The sequence below is a fragment of the Microtus oregoni genome, unplaced genomic scaffold, assembly GCF_018167655.1.
Source record: "Microtus oregoni isolate MIOR12 unplaced genomic scaffold, Mior012 000018F_ref0000195, whole genome shotgun sequence".
NCBI classification, from domain to species: Eukaryota; Metazoa; Chordata; class Mammalia; order Rodentia; family Cricetidae; genus Microtus; species Microtus oregoni.
In genome coordinates this window covers 5,593,766-5,613,070 of record NW_024543077.1, presented here as the reverse complement: position 1 = coordinate 5,613,070, position 19,305 = coordinate 5,593,766, and the positions used below count along the sequence as shown (strand labels likewise).

The following is a 19,305-nucleotide window of genomic DNA, read 5'->3' as shown; positions in this document are numbered from 1 at the left end:
GCTGGCCTTGAACTTGTGACCTATCTGCCTCATCCCCTGGAGTGCTGGGATTGTAGATGTGTGTCACCAAGGCCAGAAGCTCATCCTGACAGTGCAATCTGAAGGCTCACTCTGCATGTGGAAGTCACAATTATCATTTTATCATATGAATATAGGAAAGGGCTGTGTGTCTGAACAGTCTAGGTAGGTAGGGGAGCTCCACTCTTCTTGAGAAAGCCCTGAATCACAGAAAAAAGAAAGGAAACTTTAATGTCATTTTTCACAACCTTAGAAATTCTACTACCACTAAAATGTAGTGTTTTGCTAGAAAATAATGTATTGCAATGTTTGTGTCATTGGTATTTCTTTAAGTCTACAACAGACAGTTCCTTGAATGACCCTCCCTGGACTCTCACAGTTTCTGTGAGTCTTGGCAGTCGGCAAGTTAGGATGCAAAACAAAACACACACTTGCGGACGTTGTGTCCACGTGGAAAACGATGTAATATTTGCGAGTTCTTAGTCTTCTCATTTGTTTTCCTGAGAGTCCCATTTCATGTCTCTTCGAAAGCTTTGTCATCAGTATTCAAGTATCTTGACTCTCCGTGCTTCAGGACAAAGAAGTCTTCACTCTTAAGTCCATATCTTTCTAGAGCTTCCTTCAGTTTCGCTGGAGGCTCCAAGTAGTGCTGGAGGGACAGGGAGGAGAAGGAAAACTTACAAAACAAATCCTTGAGAGCTGTTCCATATAAGCATTCAATGAATTTAAAACACCGGATGTTCCTTTAAATGAACCATTAGCAAATATGTCTTCTTCCACAATGGAAGTCACTAATTACAAAGCCACTGTCTACTATGAGAAAGATAATACATCCAAATGTCTGTGTATGCACTGTGGTGTCTCCTTACATCACACAAAATCAGATCCAGATCTTACATAATACAATTGCAGTTTGGCTGGAGTCAATACCAAGAAATGATACTAGAAGACGGTATGACAGTGCATGTAAGCATGAGGGACTCTATCTGTGTTTGTATGGACAAGATGGCTGAAGAAGGCTGTCACCCTAAAGGTTCCCTTGTCAGAGGATGAGAACAGAAAACACAGTACAGTCCAACTCCTGATTGCCTCAGTGCTCCCTTAGCACCGTGAGAACATCCTCAGTGCTTCCTTAGCACTGTGAGAACATCCTCAGTCCTCCCTTAGCACCGTAAGAACATCCTTAGTGCTCCCTTAGCACCATAAGAACAGCTCATCCTCAGAGCTCCTTTAGCACTGTAAGAATATCCTCAGTGCTCCCTTAGTACCATAATAACATCCTCAGTGCTCCCTTAGCACCATAAGAACAGCTCATCCTCAGTGCTCCCTTAGCACCGTAAGAACAGCTCATCCTCAGTGCTCCCTTAGCACCGTAAGAACATCCTCAGTGCTCCCTTAGCACCGTAAGAACATCCTCAGTGCTCCCTTAGCACCTTAAGAACAGCTCATCCTCAGTGCTCCCTTAGCACCATAAGAACAGCTCATCCTCAGTGCTCCCTTAGCACCGTAAGAGCAGTACACCCTCAATGCTCCCTTAGCACCGTAAGAACAGCACAAAGCACACTCCAGGATGTTCTTGCACACTTGCATATGCTCTTAAACATTCAAACTGGATGGGCAAGATGGCTTCATGAGCAAAGATCCTTTGACACCAAACGTAAGGTAAAGGAAGTGCCTTGCACCTCAGAGGGGTGTGGCTATGAAGCTCCCAGCAGATACCGGGAGGATGTGCTGTGGGATAAGGCTCTTGTACACTGTAAAGATCTGTCACTTGGATTTGTTTAATAAAACACTGATTGGCCAGTGGCCAGGCAGGAAGTATAGGTGGGACAACCAGACTAGGAGACTTCTGGGAAGGGGAAAGGCTCAGTCTGCAGTCACCCAGACACAGAGGAAGCAAGATGAGAACGCTGCACTGAGAAAAGATACCAAGCCACATGGATAAACACAGATAAGAATTACGGGTTAATTTAAGTCATAAGAGCTAGTTAATAATAAACCTGAGCTAAAAGGCCAAACAGTTTATAAGTTTGTAATATAAGCCTCTGTGTGTTTCTTTGGGACTGAATGGCTGTGGGACCAGGTGGGACAGAAACTTCCATCTACAGGATTAATTAAGAATCAATACAAAATTCTTAGAAGTTTTCATTCACTGACCACATTTCATAAGGGTAACAGTTATGCCAGAAGTTTGTGATTAATAATTTCAGAAAACACAATGGTGCTGTTGCACTTTCTGAACACCTCTGCTTCCTTCCTTGGTGGCTGGGAAAACAGCCTTGGTAACCATAGCAACCTATGGTCTTGGGAGGAAGGCAAAGTGTATGATTTGCATCAAGGTCTAGTTAGCTGAATTGAAAGGTATCTCCTTGGAGACTTTGCTTCCAACTCCAGCAGGGTCCCTACCAGCATCCAAGTGAGAAGGAATTTCTTTTTCTGAGTTGGGTTAGCTACTCAACCTTTCCTGTATCTCTAGGGGTAAAGGTATAAACGGTTTATTTCCTGGGCTATGATCTTATGTTAATTGAAACCAAGGTGAAGGGTAAATACAGAATATTAGTAGCCTGTTAGGGCAGAGCAAAGGCCAGCAGATGACACCTTCCTGAGTCTGCTGCTAGAGAACTCAGGGCCACCCAAACCAGTTTATCTGTGAAAGCAAACATACTCTCTGCTCAGTGCCTCCTGCCTAGGGCTCCTTTCTAGTCAATGAACCCTGTCAATAAGGATAATTGTGGGGGACTAGATTTATATAGATCTGACGATGAGAACAAAGGTTTGGCTGAGTGGATGCTTTCACACCAGGGTTTCATGGTGTGGGACAAGCTATCCGGTTGCTGGTGCAGGAAAAGTCAAGCTATCTCAACAAATGATTTATACACTGCTGGGATGTTACAGGAGGGAGACGCGTAATCCACAGGCGTTCCCGAAGCTCTGCAATCGGGTTCTCCATATGCAGTATATATACACATACACTTCCCGTGGAGCTGTACTTTTGTTGTATAGTCTGTAGGCTCCAGCACATACATACAGAATTTCAGGGTGCTGCTAAGTTACAGACATCTGTATCCTGCTTATATCACAATGAGCAGCTATTTCCAGTTCTTATACAAAACACCAAATATTTAGAAACTATGGGCTAGGTACATCTGAAGATCCCATAGACTTCCATGCTTTCGTGTCGGTTGAGAAAACTGGTAACTATAAAACAGTCAAAGGAAAGAGGAGTTTATGGAGAGCCTCGGAAAGAAATAAAGATGAAGGTACGGCATAACAAACCTCCCTGTGGAGCTTTATTCTGTTTGAGATGCTCAAGTGGCCACTTATGCGGACTTATGCTGTGGTCTTCCTGCAGCCACCTCCTGGAGCAAGCGAGCGTGATTCTCGGAGGGTTTAGGATGCAATGGTTTGAACAGGAACGGCCCCCACAGACTCACGTGTTTTAATGCATGGCCTATTAGGGTGTGGCCTGTTGAAGTAAGTGTGGTTTTGTTGGAGGAAGTATGTCACTAGAGGTGGGCTTTGGGGGTTTCAACCGCTCAGGATAGGCCCAGTGTCTCCCTCTTCCTGCTGTCTCAGCTCCTTCTCCAGTACCATGTTTCCCGCCATGACGACAATGGACTACACCTCTAAAACTAAGTCAGACCCAACTAAAGGTTTTCCTTTATAAGAGTTCCTGTGGCCATGGTGTCTCTTCACAGCAACAGAAAACCTAACTAAAGCAAGTGAAATGATTTTGGTTTTTTTTTTTTTTTGAGACAGGGTTTCTCTACATAGGTTTAACTGTTCTGAAAATCACTCTGAAGACCAGGCTGACCTTGAACTCACAAAGATCTACCTGCTTCTGTCTGTCTTCCAAATGCTGGGATTAAAGGTGTGTGCCACCACTGCCTGGCTGTGAAATGGTCTCAGGAAAGAGCACTACTGTCTGCCCACTCACTCAAGCTAAGCCATCATTCCCTCCCTTACAAAGGTTTAGTAACACAATCACTAAAAAAGGCATACATGGAACACACACACACACACACACACGAACAGATAGAGCCATCAACAGCTGTATGCAAATGTACCAGTTTGTCCCTTCCCAAGTTCCCACGTACATGTAAACCTCCTAGCTCTGTGGGTTTTCATGAATGACTCCACTCCACCTCCAGCAGCATGGCTAAAGACCTGCTGCATTACTCGGGGTGAGTGCATCATAAGATAGACATCTTAATTAGGGGGTAGGGAAATGAGCATTGCATGTATTAGGTAATTTTGGAACAAACTGTATCTTAAGAAGAGGCCACACCAGAGACAAAGCAGAATAAGCGGGTTAAAACCAGCAAGGAAACACCGGGTCTCTGTAGAGGCCCTGGGAGACAGAAGTAGTCACCGAGGGCCAAACAGGGGAAATTAACTTCTAACCCCTTTCTTGGCATTGCTTGGGCTCAAACCCAGGAATGAAGAGACGATTTCACTAGAATTCCTGACTCTAGAACCCATACTAGCAGAGCCTGGGGATCAGTTCCCCAGGAAGAGTCAGCTCTTCCTATACAGTCTAAATAAGCCACATTTACACAGTGGAGATAACAAACACTGGGGGGAAGTGAATTGAACGGGTCAGATATTTCTAGAAAGCCCCACATTCTTGCTCTTCTTCCACAGCCCTCCACGACACCTTCTCTCCTGTTGAACAAACTCCTCCTCTCCCCATGTTTGCTGCCCCCAGACTATGCTCTGCCCTTCCCTCCTCTGGAAATAAATACTTTCTTCTTGCCTGTGGCCAAGTTAGCAATTCCTCCTTCCATGAAACGATTCCTGATCCCTCCCTGTTTTGAGACCAGTTGATCTGCCCCACATCATAAAAGCACGTCCACCGTCCAGTACACAACGTGCGTGTCTTCTAGCTCCTAGTAGAACATCAGCCATCTGGAGCATGGGGGCGTGATGGCTCATTCTCTGTGCCACACACAGATCTCGGATGCACATGCTTCATTAACTATGAAAATGAGCCCCCAAAGCAGCGCCATGGGGTTTATTCCTACTGCTCTCAAGTGTTATTTTACTAGTAAGTAGGCTTTGTCCCTCCAGCTTATGTGGTGGTCGTGGTATCTGTATGGAACTTGAGTCCACGGCGTGGTCTGTGAAATCCCTCCAACAGTCAAACGCACAGTCATGGCTGAGTTGTCTGTTTAAACCACACTTACCTCATTAGCTAAGGCAAAAGTTCCCCAGTGAATTCCCACGGATCTCTTCGTCTGAATATCGATGTGAATCCTTACGGCGTCTTCTGGGTCAACATGCTGATATTTCATAAACCACCTGATGAAACACAGCAATTCGTTAATTCAGCTTTGAAAACAGCCTAGAGTTAGATGACTGTCTCATCTAATCAGCTTCTAACAGTCTGCACATCAGGAGAGGTGACTGTGCTGTTAAGCGCTCGCACGACCCCTGCAGAAAACCTGAGTTCGGTTCCCAGTGCCCGTTGCCCCACATCAGGCAGCTCACAACTGCCTGCAACCCCAGCTCCAGGAGATCCAGTGTCTTCGTCTGGCCTCCTTGGACACTTAACACTTACGCACACAAACACACACAGAGGCACGTATATATACACAGTTCAAAATAAAATTTAAAGCCAAAGATTCTTCACAGGACAACAGTTGAAAACAGCAGCTCGCTGTGTCGATTTTTACGCCCCCCCCCCCCAAGTCCTTCACTTGACTTGATGTCAGATGCAGCAGCAAACAGCAAGGTTGCTTTCAGCCACTTTCCAGACATCGAAGTCAACGGAGCTCATCCAGGAAACTCACAATTAAAAGTTACCCCATTATCCTGATGTAACTACTCCGGTTGCAACACTGGCACTAGGCTTAGGCAGCCAGAACTGAGAACCACAGGGAAGGAACACGAGCAGTGATAAATGAACCAGACACTCGGTCTGGAGGCCGGCCAAGACTGTGAGAAAACAAGCAAGGCCGGAGAGATGGCTCCGCCCACTTCCTGGAGACCTGAGTTCAGCTCCCAGCACCCTCATCAAGAGGCTCAAGACGGCTTATAACTCCAGCTCTCAGGGAGCTAACACCCTCTTCTGACCTCTGTAGGTACCCAGACACATGGCATTCACTCACACAGACACACAATACCAATAAAATACCAAAAGTAAAATCTTCGCTGGGCGGTGGTGGCGCACGCCTTTAATCCTAGCACTTGGGAGGGAGAGGTAGGCAGATCTCTGAGTTGGAGGCCAGCCTGGTCTATAAAGAGAGTTCCAGGACAGCTAGGGAAATGTTGCCTCAAAAAAAAAAAAAAGTAAATGACTCTTAAAATATATATGCAAATAAACGATTCTAGACAGAAGCAAAACCTATCCACAGTCAGTAAAATTATTTCCCTTCAGTCCACTTTTCTCTGGAGGCAAAAAAGCAAAAATCTTGTGTGTATAAATGGCTAAACAAGAGTCTCAAGCTTTGTTTCATGTTTGATTTTGACTGATGCTGTATTTTAAAAACATGACTTATTACTTTAATAAGCAGATACTCTGCAATTTTAGGAATGAATCAAAGAAATAAAATAATGGGCAAAGAATTGGAGCCCAGGTGCTCTGGCCCTCCCAGAACTCGTCCCCAAGACTCCATCGTCCTACAACAGCAAAGGATGATTTTACTGTCAGCAGCTGCTGAGTCCTCTGGGAACCCCAAACCAAAGCCACTCAGCAGACAACAGAAGTCACATTCTACCTTGACACTCAGGAGTCAAGACAGAATGGAAACAGTCTTGGTGTGTCTACTGCCTATTAAACAATCCTATCTCTCTTCTAACTTCCGTTTACCTGAAATCAATCCATCTATCTATCTATCTATCTATCTATCTAATCTACTCTAGCCATTAAAATGAAACGTCAGTGCTAAAGCCAACAGACCGCTTGACCTAGCTTGGTCAGGGCTCTGGATTCAGACCCCAGCACCGCACGTGGGAAAAGTAATTCCAGCTGCAGTGTCTGAGGATGAGACATCCTGGACGGAGGAAGGAAATACTCCCAGCACACAATGGAAAGACATTCCTTGCTGTAATCGGCTTACGTGTGTACAGAGCTCCTAAGTTTTATTTCATTTCTGAAACAGCTAGGATTGGCAAGATAAAGCCGGATTCCACCGTACACATGAACTACCATGCTTAAAGGTCTTAAAGCAGGCCATGCCTCCAGCCCCAGCCTCTTGTAGCCTAGAACGAAGATGGAGCACAGCACTGCAGAGAAAGGCAAGGTTGTGAGCATGCAGTCTGTGCCCTCACCACAGACACACATGTTAAACACATTCGATAGCACTCGTGGGGGCTTGGATTCATAACTATAAGAGATACTCTAATACATAGTGAGTAAAAGCAACACCATTTGAAAATGATTTGTAACAGGTTTCTTTGTTTTGTTTTTTCAAGACAAGGTTTCTCTGTGTATCCCTGACTGTCCTAGAACTCACTCTGTAGACCAGGCTGGCCTCAAACTCACAGAGACCTGCCTGCCTCTGCCTCCCAAGTGCTCAGATTAAAGGCATGTGCCACCACAGTTTTTTAAAGCCATGTTGATTGATATTTTCAGAAGTTTCATGAGAACTAGAATCATTTGAGTGGAAAAAGTAAACTTTGAATATTAATACTGACTTATTATAATTTTTGCTGTGGTATGTAGTGGTGGTGGTTTTTTTGAAACAGAAGTTTTGGGATTAGAGGAATGTGCCACCTCATCTGGCAAGTTATGATAGTTTTTCAGTTTTTTTTAATCTTTAGTATCTCTTCAATATAATACCTTTCAAATACCATAGCATCCTTTCTTTTGACTATTAAATTTTAATTTATTTTGTGTATGACTGTCTATATGCATGTATGGAGGTCAGAGGGTAATTTCGTAGGAATCAGTTTTCTCATCCACCACGTGGGTCTTGAACTCAGGTTATCAGGCTTGCTGGCAGGCACCATTACCCTGCAGAGTCATCTTCCCACCCCAAGTTATGATAGTTTTAATAATGACTAAGGACCCAGAGAAGATGTGTCTAAACCCGCCGTGCAATGGTGGTACATGCCTTTAATGTTAGCATTCAGGAGGCAGAGGCAGGCAGATCTCTGTGAGTTCAAAGCCAGCCTGGTCTACAGAGGGAGTTCCAGGACAGGCTTCAAAGCTACAGAGAAATCCTGTATCGAAAAATCAAAAATAAAGTATCTAACCCCACAATAAGAAAATAAGTAAAGATAGATAGATAGATTGATTGTTAGATGATAGATAGATAAATAGATAGAAAGATAGATAGATAGACAGACAGACAGACAGATAATGTTAATAAGGTTTGGTGAACTTAACGGGTAACAAATGAATTTGGCAGGGACGAGATATAGCTCAGTGATGCCTGAGGCCCTGGATTCAATCCCCAGTTACAATGAAATGGATGGATAAAATAATAGATATAAGACTACAAAATCCCTTACCATGTGTACAAACTGCTACCCAAGGGAGTCTCAAGCGCTGAGGTTATAGATATACTGCCTGTGGTAGAGACACAATGTATCTGTATTCGAGCTACAATGTATCTGCGTTAGAGCTACAATGTGGCTGTTAGAGATACAATGTATCTGTATTAGAGCTTCCGTGTTAGAGATACAATGTTTCTGTGTTAGAGATACAATGTATCTGTATTAGAGCCACAATGTATCTGTGTTAGAGCCACAATGTTTCTGTGTTAGAGAAACAATGTATCTGTATTAGCGATACAATGTATCTGTGTTAGCGATACAGTGCTTGCAGGGGAGCCTGAATGACACACATATATCCGCATGCTTTGAAAGGAAAGCAAAACCTGGTATGTGTGGTGTGTTCGTGTATGTGCACATGTGTATGAGGACGCGTGCAGCCCAGAGGTCAACATCAGGTATTTCCCTCTCTGCCTTTTTAGGAGAAAAAAATGATCACATTTATTCATTCTTTGTGTGTGACACACACATGCGGGCGAAGAGAACTTACAGGTGCGGATTCTCTCCTTCAAACCTGCAGGGGACCAAACTCGGGTCTTCAGGCTTTACCCTGAGTAGCTGGTGCCTTCAGCTGCTAATCCATTTTGCAAGGCCCCCACCTTGTTTTAAAGCCGGCTTCTCTTGCTGAACCTGGATCTCCCTGATTGGTTACACAGTCTGGCCAGTGAACACCCAGGATCCTCCTGCCCGCCTCCCCAGCTCTGGAATTCCAGGATTGTGCTGTCAGCCAGGGTTTTTTACTGTGGGTTCTGAGGATCCAGACCTGCACCCCCCCTCCCCCCCAATTGCTTGTATAAGCACTCATTTTATTACCCAGGAAGTCAACTTCCCAGCCCACGTTGTTACAGTCTGTTTGCTTCACATGTACATCACTAAAATCATACCTCTCCTAAGAGACAGTATTAAGTACAACACAGTAGTCAGGTCCTCTGGGTCTTCAGTAGTGACAGTGTGGTAACTCACTGCTCTCAAAGTCGCGCTGAGCACTCGGTGGCGGGAGGGGGAATGGCATGACAGGACCAGATTCTGGGCACTGACTGAAAGTAGGAACGTCACAAGGGCTATGAGCCAACTTGTTTCCTCGCTCTGCAGGACAGGGACTGGACTTCCCAGTCACAGGGTAAAAGACGCTCACCCACGAGTTGGCTCCAGGCACTGACTAGTGAGCCGGAAGGTGTGTGGGCTCTGGCAAGGTGTAGAAATTCTTTTTTTTTTCCCTCCAGGTTAGCTTCGATCTCCCAGAGATTAAAAGATGTGAGCCACCACCGCCCAGCCAAATTCTTTACACCTTAATATAAAATTGATTATGAATCTAACTTCAACTTCTATCGATGTATACCATGCCCACTACTAAAATCACAAATTCCACAGTATCGGGAATCATAGCCCGTAACATCCGTGTTTACAAACCTGGGCTCATATGCTCCAATGGGAATAGCTGCGAGGTCGAAGGGCCCAAACCTCTTCCCTATCTCTTCGAAAGCAGGGCAGTAGCCAGTATCCCCAGCAAAGAAGAACCGGTTCCAAGGCCCCAGCACAGACCAGCTGCCCCACAGGACCCTGTTGTCATCCAGGAGGGTCCTTTTACACCAGTGTTGGGAAGGCGTGAAGACAAAGGTGACCTTGTCGTGGCCAGGCACGCAATTCTCCTCCCACCAGTCCAGCTCGATGACGTTCTCACAGCCGCATTTCTGCATCCAGTCGAGGAGACCCAGAGGCACAAACCATCTCAGGTCACTGCCAAACCGCTCATTCAGAGCCAGGACAGAGCCGTAGTCCAGGTGGTCGTAGTGGTTGTGACTGATAAGGACCGCATCTATTGCGGGGAGCTCACTTATGGTACACGGGGGGCGGCGGAATCGCTTCGGGCCCATGTACTGTGAGGGAGAGGCGCGGGAGCTGAACATGGGGTCCGTGAGGAAAATGAGCTCGTCCATCTCCACCATCAGCGTGGCGTGGCCCAGCCACGTGACTCGTAAGCCAGCCTCGGTCACCCCAGCTTCTTCAGGGTCACTGATAAAATACGGCTTAAGCACTGGGAGCTCTTTGTCAAGTTCCTGTATATATAAAACAGGAAAAGGCAGCAGTTAGGGGGTGGAAAGATGCTATGTCATCCCAGAAAACACTGTGACCTACATTTCAGCGGGGAACTATTTGGAGATAACTGAAGCCATCCAGAACACCTGCTCTTCAACATGTGCCCTTGCTCCTTTCTAGAGGTGAGTTAAGAACCACCGTTTAGTAATCTGCTTCGTCCCAAATGCAAGAAGCAGAAGGAAAATGCAATTTAAACCCCTCGATACTGCTAAGTTTGCATTCTGAAGGCTGGCTTCGGAAGCACCAGCAGCAGAACGGCCTAGATGCGATCATTCTGCGGCTGTCACCTCCCTGAGCCGGTGAGGTATCTGCTGCCTGAAAACAGCCTCGGAAGCAGGCCAGTCCAGGGGAACTCACAACGGAATTTGACAGCAATTGACATTAACCCTTGGGTCTTGCAGAGCTCACTTCCTGAGCACAAAAAAGGCAATGCAAAACCCTGTGGTGATTCCTGGGTCACATTCATAAGTGGTTCCCCTCAGTCCTCACCTTTACAAGACTGACGCAGAGAGTGGAGGCAGGAGACAACGGTAAAAGAGAACTAAGAAGACTGAGAGAGTCTGAAAGAGAAGGCCTGGCCACGGGAGGAAAGGCAGAGATGGCAGCCATGTCTCTTAAGCCCTCCGAGCTCAAGTTCTCCGTCTGGAAGATGGGTATAATGGTATCACATTGGAAGATGGCTCACAGTACACACTCTCTGTGTATTCCTAAAGAAGACAGTGTCCCAACCCCAGTGACCGAGCATACACCAGGTTTGTCCATCTCTTGTATTTCTGCACAGCCGGTAACCTGACTTAAGATCCTGAGTAGCAGCTAGACACATCAGAGTACTCATGACTACTGCTCAGCTGTCTCCGTGCCCGCTCCTTTCACACACAAGAGACATAACAGTCCTCAACACTGTACCAAGATGAACATGGTAGGTGGCATTTACAATCCCAGCACTTGGGAAGCCGAGGAGGAAAGACCAAGAGTTCAAGGCTAGCCTGGGTTAATACAGTAAGACCTGTCTAAAATAATCCAACAAAATCCGTGTTCCTGTGGGTAAGATTTAACTCCTTCCCTGCTGGAAGTCTTCATTGCTCACGATCCCTGACAAGCCCCATCTCATCCCCTTGCCCAACAGTAAGCTGCCCAAGGCATGCCCAGTCCTCCCAGCCAGGCTTCATGCTATCTAATCCCACACACTGTCTATCCCACCCTCAGGGAAATACTTCCCATTCCTGGACCGAGCTTCAGAACTCTGCATAATTCTGATCCATTTCTCAGTCCTTGGACACCATCGTTAAATTGTGCATCCTCCAAGGGAGCATCCCTGATTCTCTCTGCAGGTGGGATCCCACCCCCACCCTGTGCAACCCGTGGACGTGCATGTGCCCATGAATGCAAGCTTCCTGTAGGTCTTCTCGTCTGAATGTAGACTCAATCTCTCGTCCTCTATAGCTTGGGATCATTCTAAGTGCCTGATTCACTGACTACAACACAGGACGTGATCAATAAAAAAAAAAAAAAAAAATTGGATAAATTAATGAACAAATAAATGTTAGATTTTTTTTCAATTAATTCTCAAATTTTACAATTAGGGTTAGAAAAAAAGTAAGGACTTGGGGAAGAAGTGTGAAGAAAAGGGGGTAGGATCACAAAAACCACGAAAACATCAGGGATGGTAGGTATGTTCATTATCTTTATAGAGGTGACCCACTCCGCCTGTGTCAATGTTGAAATCAAGCTCATCAAATCATACACTTTCCATATGTGGCACCTCCATTACGTTAACAAAGCTGTTTTGAAATGTTTGCAAAGAGAACCACATTGAACAGGATGTTGAAAGACTCGGAAAATCATAACCACTGAAAGTGAATGCACTTTGGTTTTGCTCTAAGTTTGAAGGTCACCCGAAGTTTGTTATTTAGCACTTCTGAATGGCTATTGGGGGATCAAGCCCACAAGTGAGCATTGTTAACAGCCACAATTTATTCACCAAGGTTATGAAGACAACAATGTAGATCAATTGTTTCCAGGGAACAGAGCAGGGCAAAAGAATCCTGGTTGGAAGGTATGACTGAAGGACATGGGTATTATATTTAGAAATAGCAGAAATAATTGTGTGTCGTTGATAATGTCTGTGAATATACTAAAAATCACTAAACTGTATGTTTAATGGGTCAGTTGTGTAGTATGCAAAGTATTACCAGTAAGGCTGTTGGGGTGGCACACACCTTTAATCCTAGCACTTAGGAGGCAGAGGCAGGTGGATCTCTGTGAGTTTGAAGTCAGCAGGGTCTACAAAATAAGTCCAGACACCTAGGGCTACACAGAGAAACCCTGATGTGGGATTTCCCTCTGTATGCTGTGAATATGTTTTACTACCATTGGTTAATAAAATCTGCTTCAACCTATAGCAGGGCAGAATAGAGCCAGGCTAGAAGAGATATAGAGAGAGAGTAGGTGGAGTCAGGGAGATGCCATGTACCCATTGGAGGAGACAGAAAGTGGAACCTTGCAGGTAAGCCACAATCTCATGCTGATGCACAGACTAATAGAGATGGGTTTATTTAAGATGTAAGAGCTAGCTAGAAATATGCATAAGAAAATAAACTGAGCAGTGTTGTAATTAATACGTTTCTAAGTGATCATTTCACACCCTTCTGTTGGTGGCTGTAACACAATAACAATCAGACAAAGTCACAGAGGCAACAATTGTGCAAAGCAACAGCACCTCTGAACCAAGTGTGTGCGGCCTGTGAGCTGACACACTGCCAGAAAAGACAGATACCAGGAATGGTCCAGGAAGGAAACTTTCTCACAAGGCAACTAAACCATGCTTCCTGCTTATGACACTTCATTTAGACCTAGTAATTGATGTATACATTAACCATATGTTTCTGCTACAGCACTTTCATATATATAGGTAAACAAATACAGTATACTATAATGAGATAAATTGCATGTAAATATTTTCTTTTCAAAGTAATGACTTAAGGCTGTGATCTTCTCATTAAACACTGGACTCCCAGTGTTTAACAAAACGACTCCCAGAAATCTTATTAAGTTTGATTGACCTCCAGTCTGGGTTTTGTTTCAGGATCTGGGGAACATTAACCCTGCCACACTGGGGTAAAGCTCACCCTTTCACCACATTAAACATGTAACCCTGAAATAAAAGAAACCAGTGTGGATCTAATCTAAATTCAGTCTTTCACAGAAGAAAAGGAGGAAATACAACAGGGCAGACGTCATAAATGAAAATGCAAACTAGAGTCGGGGGAGGGCTGTGGTGCACTCGGGAGGCAGAGGCAGGTGGATCTCTGTGAGTTGGAGGCCAGTGGTCTACAGAACGAGTTCCAGGACAGCCAGAGCTACACAGAGAAACCCTATCTCAAAGAGAGAGAGACAAGGAGAGAGAGACAGAGAGAGAGAAAGGTGGAAGGAAGGAAGGAAGGAAGGAAGGAAGGGAGGGAGGAAGGACAGATAGACAAACTGGAAAAGTGCAAAAGTGTCTTTCTTTCAGAATATACTGAATTCATTTTTACTGACATATTCAACAATAAGAATCCTGTAGGAGGAACGCCGGTTGTTGGTTCCTGCCCGCTTAGCCCTGAAATAATCACACAGAAACTATATTAATTAAATCACTGCTTGGCCCATTAGCTCTAGCTTTTTTATTGACTAACTCTTACATATTAATTTAACCCATCTCCATTAATCTGTGCATCGCCACGTGGCTGTGGCTTACCAGCTAAAGTTCTGGCGTCTGTCTCTGAAGGGGCTACATGGCTTCTGACTCCGCCTCCTTTCTCTCAGCATTCTGTTTAGTTTTCTCCTGCCTAGCTCTGTTCCCTTATAGCTCTGCTATAGGCCCAAAGCAATTCCTTTGTTTATCAATGGTAATCACAGTGGTACAGAAGGGGAATCCCATATCAGAGTCCCCTTTGGTATCTTGCCTATGCCAGCTTTTACAAAGAAAAACTCATCTGAAGAATGCAGCCATGCCTCTATCACCCTCACGTCCCCGCCCTGTTCACTGGTGCACTTATGGTCTGATTTGTTTTTCTCAAGACAGGGTTTTCCCTGTGTAGCCCTGGCTGTCCTGGAACTCGTTGTGCAGACCCGGCTGACCTTGAACTCAGAGAGTTCCACCTGCCTCTGCATTTGGAGAGATGGGGTTAATGGTGCACTTCACCATCATCAACCAGCACACTGACAGTTTAACACGCCACACGAGTGACTAATTATTGGCTTTGTTATTCATCCTCTGCGACATCATAGAGTGTGTCCAGCACGTAGCATGTGCTCAGTAAACACAAGCTAATAAGTGAGAGTAAGGACAGACTTGGGTCCCTAAGATCCAGGATGACAAAGCCAACGACAAGGTGCTTATTTACATGTATGTACTCCTCTACAGCTTTTAGTGGGATTTCAGAAGGGACAGCTGTTCCCTTAAAAACCACTGGCCTGGCTGGGCAGTGGTGGGGCACTCCTTTCATCCCAGCACTTGGCAGAGGCAGGTGGATCTCTGTCAGTTTGAAGCCAGCCTGGTCTACAGAATGAGTTCTAGGACAGGCTCCATAGCTACTGGGAAACCCTGTCTCGAAAAACAAAACAATTTATTGGGCTCTAGATTTAATGTTGAGCACAGCAAATATATGCATATATGTGTGTATAAACGCATACATATATAGTTATAGATATACTATATAGAGATTACTATGAATATTTCTAGCCTTAAAGTGATAAAAGTTTCTTCCCTACCCCTTTTTTGAGACTGGGTCTTACAGTGTAGCCCCGGATGTCCCAGGACTCACTATGTAGATCAAGCTGGTCTTGAACGCACAGAGATCCAGTAGCCACTGCCACCTCAGTACTGGAATTAAAGGTGTACGCTACCACACTTGACATGATGTAAGACGTTCAATCCTATATCCTTTAAAGAAAGGCAGGCAACATTTACCAAGTAAACCTATCACCAAATCCACCTCTACCAGCACAGCCCTTACCTCTTCCCACGTAGACCAAAGCCTGCAGGAGTGACCCAGTCTTTCCTTACCATCTCTCTGCTCACAAAGTCAGAACCCTGCCCCCAGCTCCCCAAAAGCCAGCCAGGAAGAGAAGATGCCAGTGTAAGGGAGCCATCACTACTCATCCAACCCTGCCCCAGCACGTCTTGCTCTTCCAGTACTCCTCTTGCTAAGGGATAACAAACTGCATCCTGAGTGAAGCTGCTGCAATTGACACTAATAAACCTATGCATCTCTGCAAAGGACAGCAAGAGTTCTTTACAGCATTGGTGGCTGAGTCCAACAGTAAAGATATGCTTTAGGTCACGCCTTACTTTGTAGATTCCATATCCCAACTCCTTATCAGATGTCACTTTCTGGAGCACGCATGCTCTGCTCCCCTTCATGGTGTGGTCACGTGATCACTTGATCTAGAAAACCACTGCAGAATGGCTTTCTGGGAAGGACCAGCACACACGCTCCCAACGACCCCTTCCAGTCAGAATGGACCACGTCTATCTACCCCTCTGTTTCTACAGCACTTTACCCCAGCCTCTGGCTATGGACAGGGAAGGATTATTTACACACGTCCTGTACTGCTAAACCAGGAACTTGAGGACAGGGGTCATAGGATTCATTTGTCTCTTCAAACTTACCATTATATCTCATCGTATAAAAAAGAATGCAAACAGGTAAGTAGAGGGTCATGCCTCACAGAAAAGCTAAGTTGTGTGTGTGTGTGCGTGTGCGTGTGTGCGTGCACACACACATGTGTATTTAACGCATACACAAAGCATTCAGAAATGGATCCATCTGCCTACCTCTTTGGAGCCTGGGACACTGCTGTGGTCTTTCTCCATTATCAGCCACCTGAGGAAATCTGGAATAGAGATGTTTTTCCACGTTGGCCACGGATTAACGAATCTCCCATCTTTTCCTTTCCTTGACTTAGTTACGTCTTCTTCTAGTCTATAATCCAGTTTGAAGCTTTTTCTGGAAAACCTAGAAGACACACTTCCTCCTGAATTCTGTACTGAATTTTGGCGCTTCCTTACTGTTTCTTTGGGATATTGGTAGCTTGTTGTTGGAGACTGGCTGTTTTCATTTTCTTCCATGTCCTTTGGTGAGAAGCTTTAAATAGGAAAATAAAAAAAAAAAAGGAAAAGGAAGATTACCAAGTTTGACAAAAAGTCATTGTGGTAGTTTAAATGGAACTGGACCCCACAAGCACATAAGGAGTAGCATTCCTAGGAGGTGTGGCTTTGTTGGAACAGGTGTGGCTTTACTGGAAAAAGTGTGTCACTGTGGGAGCAGGCTTTGCGGTCCCATATATGCTCAAGTCACACCCAGTGTCTCAGACCACTTCCTGTCGCAAGTCAAGATGCAGGACTCTCAGTTCCTTCTCCAGCACCATGTCTGCCTGCATGCCACCATGTAACACCATGACAGTAATGGACTGAACCTTTGAAAATGCAAGCCATCCCAAATATGTTTTTCCTTTATAAGAGTTGCTGTGGTCATGGTGTCGCCTCACAGCAACAGAAACCCTATTAAAGTCAGTCACTAGAGCATATTAGTATCATTCTCAGTCAATAATATTTGCCCAACCTTATAAGATACTATTTGTATTCTTTGTATTCATTCCAATGTTCTTCCTGCAAAAACAATTTTAAAATCCAGTATTACTACTTGATGAAAAGAAAGACGTTTGCCTTGGGGAACAACACACCAGCCAAGCCTTTCAAAAGTCCCTTCCCTGTCGTCACTTAAACAACATTGTTTCCCTAGCCAGCTAGACAGAATGCTGTCTGTTTCAGTGTCATTCTGCAGAGTAAACAGAAGCACTATTATGACGGATACAAAGCACACCCCCTAACAAGGCTCATGTGTTAAAGGTTTGGTTCCCAACAAAGTCGTTTTCAGAGAAAAGAGTGGATCACGGGGGCTCTGCCTTCATCACTGAAGTGATCAACAGAAGGATTCAAAATCTCATTGACCATTGGGAGGTGTAGGAATTACGAAAGCTGGTACCTGCTTGGATGGAAGGATGTTCTCTGGAAGAGAGACACGCTCCTACTTCTCCCCAGCCTCCCTGCTCCAACATGCCTGTCTGCCATGGCGTCAGCCTCCCCCAGGCCCAGAAACACGGAACCCTTTACCATGTACTGGAACCCCTGTGACCCACAACGACTTGTTCTTTTAAAGTGCTCCTCTCCGGCACATGTCACAGAAAACCCAAAAACTAAACTAACATGAGCACTTTTCCATAGCCTTATTTTCATAATTATAAATGGGTCTTACAATAAAGTAAGATCCGATTAGTTTCTTTTTTTTTTAAATATTTATTTATTTATTATGTATACAATATTGTGTCTGTATATGCCTGCAGGCCAGAAGAGGGCACCAGACCTCATTACAGATGGTTGTGAGCCACCATGTGGTTGCTGGGAATTGAACTCAGGACCTTTGGAAGAGCAGGCAATGCTCTTAACCACTGAGCCATCTCTCCAGCCCCCCCGATTAGTTTCTTAATGATGCCTCAGTAATTCAAATGACTTACATATAACCTTACTAAATGATGAGCTTAGTTATTCTCGTACTGACGATAATGTGTAACTCCACCCCCAGAGAGTAAGAGTCCCCTTACCGAGGAAGGAGACAGCACATTAATTAACCTAGTAACGACGTAAGTTCCAAGTAACTGAGACAAGATAGCCAAGACACCGCAGTATCCTAGCTTTGAATACATTTCCCACCTTTTCTTCATCATGGTTTTTCCCATCTATAAAATTGGCTCCTAGGGTTTTCGAGAAGATGAAAACATCCAAGTCAATGAAAGCACTTGGAAACCTGGGCACACACCCCTCAGACAACCTTAGCTGCTACCCCGAACTTGTTTCTACAGCCGCCACCACCCATCCTCAAGATACTGAAGTCCTTGATTGTGAATCAGGCAGGACCAAAATATTTAGAAATAGAAAATAACACATTAAAAGCATGACGTTACCTGCTAGGAAGAACTTCATTGCCCTCCTGTTGATTGTATTTGTAGACACTTCCTTTCTAATTGGTTTAGAATCAACACATGCACATCTACACACTTACAACCCTTAGAAAACAAACAACAATAACAACAAGTACAAATTACAGAAAACCAAATGTTATTTTCATGGCTACAGGAGTGATTAAATAGAAAGATGTCTGAGAAAGAAGGAAAAAGACCATGAACCCCAGGAGGAGCGGCCCCGATTTTGTTCCTCTAATGTGACGGTGAACAGTCAGCCTGCAGAACAGTCTCTGGTGAAAGAAAGCACAGCGCAGCTAGCAAAAGCCCGAGCATACACACACTGTTGCCCAGACGCCTCTCCGGGCGCGCCTGGCCGTGAGAGGGGCTCGCAGGCTTCCTAGTTCAGGCAAACAACCTTTCTAATGCTCCATTTTCTCACCTATAAGATCATCACCTACCCTGTGGAGGTTCAGAGGATGACATGATATAACGTACATTAAGTGCTTGGTACACATGAATGCTAATTCTTTTTTCTCTAGGCTGGTTAACTTACCAAACATCGAAATTCCTTATGTTCTAACACTCAGTTCTCACACTCTCACTTCTTATGTCTTCAAAGTTAAGCCTAGCCCGAAGCCTTTACAAAGGCAGTGGCTCTCACTAAAGTTCAGCTCATTTATCAGATGA

General features: G+C 44.8%; 1 protein-coding gene across 3 annotated transcripts in view; it reads right to left on the bottom strand.

The window, feature by feature from the left end:
• Window positions 1-230: 230 nt before the first annotated feature.
• The window catches only part of LOC121459051 (N-acyl-phosphatidylethanolamine-hydrolyzing phospholipase D), a 32,765-nt gene continuing 13,690 nt past the window's right edge, over window positions 231-19,305 (bottom strand). For all 3 annotated transcript variants that reach the window (XM_041668555.1, XM_041668554.1, XM_041668553.1), the window contains 4 exons: window positions 16,433-16,742; window positions 9,928-10,574; window positions 5,205-5,319; window positions 231-667 (listed from right to left, as the gene is read on the bottom strand). In XM_041668555.1, coding sequence (XP_041524489.1) covers window positions 533-667; window positions 5,205-5,319; window positions 9,928-10,574; window positions 16,433-16,726 — 1,191 coding nt within the window. In that variant the 5' untranslated portion in view covers window positions 16,727-16,742 and the 3' untranslated portion in view covers window positions 231-532. The remainder of the gene's footprint in view (window positions 668-5,204; window positions 5,320-9,927; window positions 10,575-16,432; window positions 16,743-19,305) is intronic.